This window comes from Zalophus californianus, chromosome 3 (genome assembly GCF_009762305.2).
Source record: "Zalophus californianus isolate mZalCal1 chromosome 3, mZalCal1.pri.v2, whole genome shotgun sequence".
Classification (NCBI taxonomy): Eukaryota; Metazoa; Chordata; class Mammalia; order Carnivora; family Otariidae; genus Zalophus; species Zalophus californianus.
In genome coordinates, this window is record NC_045597.1 from 193,343,329 (window position 1) to 193,351,789 (window position 8,461).

An 8,461-nucleotide genomic window follows, 5' to 3' on the forward strand; every position below is an offset into this window, starting at 1 on the left:
CGGGTCCTAACCCACGAAAACAACCTCGCTTAAGTAGCTGAGGCCCACAGCTCAAGGTCATCCTGTCCCCAGCCATTGTTACCCAGGCTCTTGGCTTCAGGGAGGCGGCCTGTTCTCCCTTGCTTTATTCAGGTGTTTGTTCTGACCCCGAAGGGCCTCTCCCATTGGGTCTGTGCCACGCTGAGGCCCCACTACACGAGGCCTCCCCGTAGGTATCAAGTCAGGCTTTGCTATGGGGCCCAGCCCCCAGATGGGGCTGGTACTCGGGTGAGGCTGGTACTCGGGTGAGGCTGGTACTCTGGTGGGGCTGGTACTCTGGTGAGGCTGGTACTCTGGTGGCGCTGGTACTCTGGTGGGGCTGGTACTCGGGTGGGGCTGGTACTCGGGTGGGGCTGGTACTCGGGTGGGGATGGTACTCGGGTGGGGCTGGTACTCTGGTGGGGCTGGTACTCTGGTGGAGCTGGTACTCGGGTGAGGCTGGTACTCGGGTGAGGCTGGTACTCTGGTGGGGCTGGTACTCGGGTGGGGATGGTACTCGGGTGAGGCTGGTACTCTGGTGGGGCTGGTACTCTGGTGAGGCTGGTACTCTGGTGGGGCTGGTACTCTGGTGAGGCTGGTAGTCTGGTGGGGCTGGTACTCTGGTGAGGCTGGTACTCGGGTGAGGCTGGTACTCTGGTGGGGCTGGTACTCTGGTGGGGCTGGTACTCGGGTGGGGCTGGTACTCTGGTGAGGCTGGTACTCAGGTGGGGCTGGTACTCGGGTGGGGCTGGTAGTTAGGTGGGGCTAGTACTCAGGTCAGCTGGTATTCGGGTGAGGCTGGTACTCTGGTGGGGCTGGTACTTGGGTGAGGCTGGTACTCGGGTGAGGCTGGTACTCGGGTGGGGCTGGTAGTTAGGTGGGCTGGCACTCACATGGGCTGGTACTTGGGTGAGGCTGGTGCTTGGGTAGGGCTGGTACTCGAGTGGGGCTGGTACTCAGGTGGGGCTTGTACTCGGGTGTGCCTGGTACTCGGGTGGTGCTGGTACTCGGGTAGGGCCGGTACTCGGGTGGGGCCGGTACTCTGATGGGGCTGGTATTCTGGTGGGGCTGGTACTCAGGTGTGGTTGGCACCCAGGTAGGGTTGGTACTTGGGTGAGGCTGGTACTGGGGTGATGCTGGTAGTCATGTGGGCTAGCTCTTAGGCAGAACTGTAGTCAGGTGGGCTGGTACTCAGGTGGGCTAGCTCTCAGGTGAAACTCCAAGGCCTATGGACAGAGCAAAGGGTGTGCTTGAAGGCTGAGGGCAGAGGGAGGCTAGCTCAGACCACTGTGGACATTTAAGTGCTGCCTGGCCCTGCCCTTTCGCCTGATGGCTGGGCAGCAGGGACAGCTCCTGTGTCCCAGCACCCATGGCTTCCAGAGAGGGTGGTCGCAGCATCTGCTCGAGCACCTGCTTTATAAGGAAATCCACCAGGTCAGATACTTTTAATTTTATCAAATAAGGCCAAAGGATAAAGTACAGATGATAAAGAACACTCTTGAAAAGCCCAAACAGAAAACAACCCCCTCCACCCTTTATGCGTATGTTCTCGGTGCTCACAGTTTGTAAAGCATCTGCGCACCCCCCTTGGTCCCCACACAGCTGTGGGCCGCTGTGTGCAGCTCCAAGTGGTCCAGCGGCCCCAGACGACTCAGCCCAGTCAGCAGCCAGGAGGATGACCCGAGGGAAGTCAAAGGTCTGTGACCTCCATAGCTGGCGTTGCTGGTCTGGAAGCCACAGTGACTGAATGGAGTCTCGCTGGGATTGAAGTCAGGCAGCATCCGGCCCTCTGGCATCAGGGTTCCTGCCCCACCTGTAAGGCCTTGGTGGCCCCCAGACTGGCCTTTCCACGCCTGTCTCATTCCACACTCCCTGAGCCACTGACCTGCAGCCTCACCCTCTCCTCAGCCTCCTGCTCCCAGCGTCTCCTTCCTGGCAGGTTCGTCAGCCATCCCAGGGTATACCCCACCTGTATCCCAAATTCAAGGTGAGGGGCCACCGGGCAGAGTGTGCAGAGCCCTTTGGAGCCAGCAGTTGGCCACACGGATGCCCAGTGTTGTGGCTAAGGCACCATGTGCCCGCCGGGACCTGTGGGGGTGGCAGAGCACACACTTGGGTTCCGTGTGGTGGAGTCAGGCAAAGCCTGCAGCGCATGGGAGTCATCATTCAGGGCTTCCCAGGGCCTGGCTCTGGGTAGAGCCAGCCTGGCCGGCCGGGCACAGGGCCCCCCGTGTCCGTGTGTCATGTCAGTCAGCTTATTGATGGGGGAGCCATCAAAATGAAAATCTAGAGGGAACCCTACATGATTTAACCAAATGATAATTATAAATGCATTTCAGGTGATGTTCAATTCCGTGTGCGTTTATGGAACACCTGTGATGTGTGAGGCCCTGCTTGGGGCTCTGAGAACAGTCTGGACTGCAAGGTTTGAAGAAACGTAGGCGTTCGGGCGTGACGAATGCCTTGCTCACTTCTGCATTGCCAAAACTTCTATGCCCGTCACACGGCAACCCTGAACTATGTGGGGGCTGGCTCCGGTGGCTCTGAGCACGGGACCCAGCGGCTGTAGCCCATGGCAGCGGTGGGAACACGGTGGGGGCAGACTCCCGCTCAGCCCTGACTCAGTGGGAATGAGGAAGAATGCAGCCCGAGCCTGGACCTCATGGAGGGGACACAGGTGACCAGTCTTCTGTCCCGTCTGCATCTCACGTTGGCTGGAGCTGCTTACGGTGTTCAGAGCAACGGCCAGAGCCCCTCATCAGCCCCACAGGCCACATCTGGGACTTCCCAGTTTTGGGGTTTTAATGGAAGGACCCTGAGTCTCTAGGTGTCGAAGGACTTGGGGCTTACCAGAATGGTGACTGCTTGATGTTCCATCTTGGTTTTATTTTTCAGCCCTGATTTAGCTGCTATGAATTTGGCGGCAATCTACACAGTTAAAATGGGAACAAGGAGAGTTTGGGCCGGGAGCCCCTGGTTCCACCCAACACTCACAGAGCAGAATCCAACAGCAAAGCATCAAGGAAAAAGCCTGGGTTTTACTGATTCTGGTGATCTTGACCCAGCTTCCTTCCCTTGGGCATGAAGTGGGGGGGACCCACTTTCCTCCTCTGTCGCATGAGGAGACAGCCACACAGAGATGGAGACTGACAGGCGCTGGGTACCAGCCAGCACACTGGCCTTTTCAGCTTCATCTTAATTTGCCAAAAAGCACGCCCCTTCTCACCCCAAGCATCTCACTAGATGCTGAAAACCCAATGCCCTAATGTAATGGATTGCAATTATTCTAAATTAGGCAGACAAGCACATTTCAGAGAGTTTTTCCCCATCTGTCTAACTTGAAGGCTCTGCTGTTTGTAATGAGTCATTTCTTTAGCACGGAATTCTGGACCAAGAGGTATTTTCATACTTCAGTCTTTGCTTTTCTGTTGTCTGGCTGCTGAAACCTTTTCTGTCCCCTCCCAGGGCCAGGGCATCAGCTCTGAGTTTGGACCCTGGCTGGGAGCGCGCGGGTCTCGTGGTGGGGCTGTCAGGGAGATGAGAGAGGAAGAGGAAGGAGGTGGATTTTATGCAAGTGCCGGAGGTGCGGCTGCTACCGCTCCTGCGTCTCAGCTATCACGGGGTGCAGGGACCCCACAAGTGACACAGCACTTGGGGGCCATGTCCTCGGCCCCAAAGGACGACGCGTGAGATCCCCACTCCCCTCTGTTGCTTTATCTCCTGGGAGTCCAGGGCTGGGTCACTTGCTCGGGGGCACTGCTGGATGGCGGTGGGGTGACACAACCTCAGGGGTCCCTGGACCCCATTTTCCCAGCTGGCTCCCAGGGGCTCACGTTGGCTCAGCTCACGCACGTGGAGTGATGCCACACACAGGGCCTGGCCCCATCCGTGTTTGCCTACGTGGCTGCTAACCTGTCTCGGAGGCCCACTGGTGTTTCACTTGGAGCCACTTTTCCCCTCGTTTTAAAAATTGAGGTGAAATTCACACAATCTAAAATGTGTGTATTTCAGCAGGCATTTAGCACGTTCGCGAAATGTGCAACCACCACCTCTATGGGGTTCCCAAACATCTTCATCTCCCCAGAGGAGGAGCCACACTGGTGAAGCGGACTGGAAGACTTTCAACTTCCCTCTCGAGCCTTCCTGTGCTCGAATGAGGAAATTTCCCCCAACGGTCAGAGGTGAGGGTGGGGCTGGAACCAGCCAGAGCCCGGGATGACTCAGCAAGTGCAAGCGGGCACCGCGGGTCCTGAGTGGGCATGGGCTCCCCTCTTCTACTCTGGCTGGTTGTGTGACTTTGGGCAAATTCCTCAACTTCTTCAAAAAGGAGCTCCTAGTAATCCTACTTTGCGTGGTTGGGGTGGGCCCAAGTGGGGTGCACTTGGCAGGCTCTCAGTCCACTGTAGCACCCCCTTCTCCCCCACAGTGGAGCTACCTCTTGTTGGGCAGGGGTGGAGAAGGAGAGGATTCCTTGCTGGACTTACTTCCCTTTCGTTTGGAGATGCTCTTCTAGCTGAGCTGAGGACCAGGGACAGCAGGGACATCGCTCTCCTGGACAAGGGCTGCTCTGCAGGGGTGGGGGAGAGGAGGCTGTGCTCAATAGGGAGAGGTCTGCAGGTCCTGGTGACGTCCCACGCAGGTGGAGGGAGCAGTGCTCGGCCGTCACTACCCCAGGGGACTGGCTCTGCCCACCCTCCTGTCCCCACGCCCGTCAGCATCCCTCATCTTGCCCACAGGCAGCCTAGCTGCATCTTCCTCTGGAGAGCACTTCCAGACCACCAGGCCCGATGTCCTGACCCATGCAGAGTGGTCCAGCCGAAATCCCGCCCGCCTTGTTGCTGCTTGAGTGCTCCCGTAGACGGGCAGCTTACTCACTTCAGCAGCAACTGTGTTGTAGAGTAATGGAATGAAGGAGTCCATGCAAATCCTGATCAACAGCTTGTCAGCTGGGAGTGGAATTGGCTTCAGGACAGGGAGGCGAAGGTCCGAGATGACAGTGGATGGAGAGGCTTGATGTGGAGGTTCTGAAGCCGTGCGTGGGTTGGAGCCACAAGGCTCGGATGTTGTAGGGCTCGGTCTCCACTCAAGGGGTGGCGGTCTCCAGAGTCTCCGGCCCTGGACCAGGCAGTGGGTGCTTCTCCCTCCCGGGCACCGGTCCGCAGAGTTGCCCGCAGGACGCTCTACCAGGCCTTGTCAGCAGCTGCGGAACGTCTCCCAGGGATGCCGGTGATCAGGTTAACCCGTGACAGAAGCCACAGCCTTTGCCTGTTCCCTGCCACTGCAGAAGCAGCTCTAGTGTGACCTGCACTTGTCACTTTCCCCAGGGAGCCCAGGAAATCTGGGGGGCTGTGGCTTCTACTAGGGGACACCTAGATTTGGACCACTGCGCCCTGTCTCTGTGTCTGACTCACATCCCAGGTGAGTTCAAAGTGACGACGAGATTCGCCCTTATCGGCATCTACTGACGTCACCCTGATTTTCTGCAGCACCTTGGGGCGCATGTCCCGGAGGAGAGCTTCGGAAGGAGGAAGGCAGAGCCCACACTCTGGTGGTCTTTCCTCCTCTGCTTGGGAGGGATGTCCTCCAGGAAACGAGCTCCTGGGGGCAGGAGTGTGTTCTGTTCTGTGCACGGCTGCAGCCCTTTGTTGGGCAGGGCGTCGGGGAGGGGATGAATGCCTCCCCGGTGGGGGCCTCTGAAGTCACCCCCATCCCATCCCAGGCAGGGTGTGGCAGCTGGATGCAGCCCAGAGTGGGGGCCAGCCCTGAGGACTGGAGGGCAGGGGCGCGCCCATGGGAGGCTGGTGGGGTCTGTGTGCGGAAATGGCCAGGCTTGGTGTAGAAGCTACTGTCGTCAGGAGCTGTGGGAGAGACCCTAGCTGTGGGCAGGGACAGGTGTCCACCATCCAGAGGGTGGCAGGGGCAGGGCCAGGCTACCGAGCAGGGTCTTGCGGCACCCACAAGGAAGCTAGGGCCGAGGCCACAGCCAGGGGGCAGGTGATCAGCCAGCTGTGGCCTTGGGGTCCTGGGCCCCTGTGTCAGTGAGGGTTCTCCAGAGAAACAGAACTATATATATCTAAGATTTACTATATATATAGTATATATACATATAATACGTATTAAACATATCTATGAAATTATTTATTATTATTATTTTGTTAGTTAACATACAGTGTAATATGGTTTTTGGAGTAGAATTCAGTGATTCATCACTTACGTATAACACCCCCCAGTGCTCGTCACTACAGGTGCCCCCCTTAATACCTATCACCCACCTAGCCCATCCCCCATCCCCTGTCTACTACCTCCCTCCATCAATCCTCAGTTTGTTCTCTATTAAGAGTTTCTTGGGCGCCTGGGTGGCTCAGTTGGTTAAGTGACTGCCTTCGGCTCAGGTCATGATCCTGGAGTCCCGGGATCGAGTCCTGCATCGGGCTCCCTGCTCAGCAAGGAGCCTGCTTCTCCCTCTGGCCCTCCCCCCTCTCATGCGCTCTCTCTCTCTCTCTCACTCTCTCGAAATAAATAAATAAATCTTTAAAAAAAAAAAAGAGTTTCTTATTGTTTGTCGCCTCTCCTTTTTTATTTTCTTTTCCCCCTTCCCATATGTTCATCTGTTTTGTTTCCTAAATTCCACATGTGAGTGAAATCATGTTGTATTTCTCTAACTCTGACTGACTTATTTCACTCAGCATAACACCCTCCAGTTCCATCCACGTCGTTGCAAATGGCAAGATCTCATTCCTTTTGATGGCTGCATAGTATTCCATTGTGTATATATATCACATCTTCTTTATCCATTCATCTGTCGATGGACATCTTGGCTCTTTCCACAGTTTTGCTATTGTGGATGTTGCTGCTATAAACATTGGGGTGCAGGTGCCCCTTCAAATCAGCATTTTTGTGTCCTTTGGGTAAATATCTAGTAGTGCAATTGCTGGGTCATAGGGTAGCTCTATTTTTAACTTTTTGAGGACCCTCCATACTGTTTTCCAGAGTGGCTGCACCAGCTTGCATTCCCACCAACAGTGTAGGAGGGTTCCCCTTTCTCCGCATCCCCGCCAACATCTGTCGTTCCCTGACTTGTTAATTTTAGCCATTCTGACTGGTGTGAGGTGGTATCTCATTGAGGTTTTGATTTGTATTTCCCTGATGATGAGTGACGTCGAGCATCTTTTCATGTGTCTGTTGGCCATCTGGATGTCTTCTTAAGAAAAATGTCTATTCATGTCTTCTGCCCACTTCTTAACCGGATTATTTGTTTTTTGGGTGTTGAGTTGAGAAGTTCTTTATAGATTCTGGATACTAACCCTTTCTCTGATATGTTGTTTACAGTGCTCGCTTCGGCAGCACATATACTAAAATTGATATGTTGTTTGCAAATATCTTCTCCCATATTGTTGATTATTTCCTTCTCTGCAGAAGCTGTTTATCTTGATGAAGTCCCAATAGTTCATTTTTGCTTTTGTTTCCCTTGCCTCTGGCAACATGTCTAATAAGATATATGAAGGTTTTTTTTTGTTTTTGTTTTTGTTTTTGTTTTTTTAATAAGGAATGGTCTCGAGGAGGAGCAAGATGGCGGAGGAGTAGGAGACCTAGATTTCGTCTGGTCTCAGGAATTCAGCTGAATAGGGATCAAACCATTCTGAACACCTACGAACTCAACAGGAGCTGGAAGAAGAGAGTAGCAACAACTCTGAACAGAGAAGCGACCACTTACTGGAAGGTAGGGCGTGCGGAGAAGTGAATCCGAGGTGATATTCGGGAGGATAGACGGCGGGGGAGGGGCCTCCGTCGGCTGCTTCTGGCAAGTGCTAGAGCCGCGGAGCACAAAATCGGACCTTTTAGAAGCCGGCTCCGCGGAGGGACGTCGCTGCAGTGGCTAAGCGGGGGGTGGAATCCTCCCGGGACAGTGTGGTCTCAGGACCCGTGGGGTCACAGAGAGACCGGGGGTGCCTAGTGCGCCAGAGCTCCCAGGTATCAGAGCAGGGAAGCCGGCTGCAGAGACGGAGCAGAGTCGCGGGCTCTCAGCTCGGGGTTGCCATAAACTGTGATCCGCGGCCCAGTCGGGGCACGGCTCCTCCAGCAGGGACCCAACAAGCAGCAGATCCGGGGAGACTCCCCTTCCTTCCCAGGGAGGAGCGGTGCGGGAGCGCACCGCAGGGATCTGCTGGGTTTGAAGACTCCACACGGGGTCGGGAGCCAGAGATAGAAACGCTCGGTCACAGGCCGGGTGAGCACGGAGTGCGGCCGGAGACCGGGGACACGGGAGTGACTGCTTTTCTCTGGGGGCGCACTGAGGGGCGGGGCCCCAAGTTCTCAGCTCCTCTGAGTGGAGACTGGGAGGCCACCATTTTTGCCCTGGTCCTCCAAAGCTGTACCGAGAGCTTGCAGGGAACAAAAGCTCCTGAGAGCAAACCGGAGCAGCTTCCTTAGCCCGGACCGACAA

At 55.6% G+C, this 8,461-nt stretch overlaps 1 protein-coding gene across 1 annotated transcript; it reads right to left on the minus strand.

Annotated features, from left to right (window-relative positions):
- Positions 1-230: 230 nt before the first annotated feature.
- LOC118356849 (extensin-like) lies at positions 231-1,814 on the minus strand. The gene is made up of 3 exons (XM_035726860.1): positions 1,601-1,814; positions 912-1,154; positions 231-766 (listed from the first exon to the last, which is right to left on the minus strand). The coding sequence occupies exons 1-3, from the start codon at positions 1,812-1,814 to the stop codon at positions 231-233; spliced, it is 993 nt and encodes a 330-aa protein (XP_035582753.1).
- Positions 1,815-8,461: the final 6,647 nt, after the last annotated feature.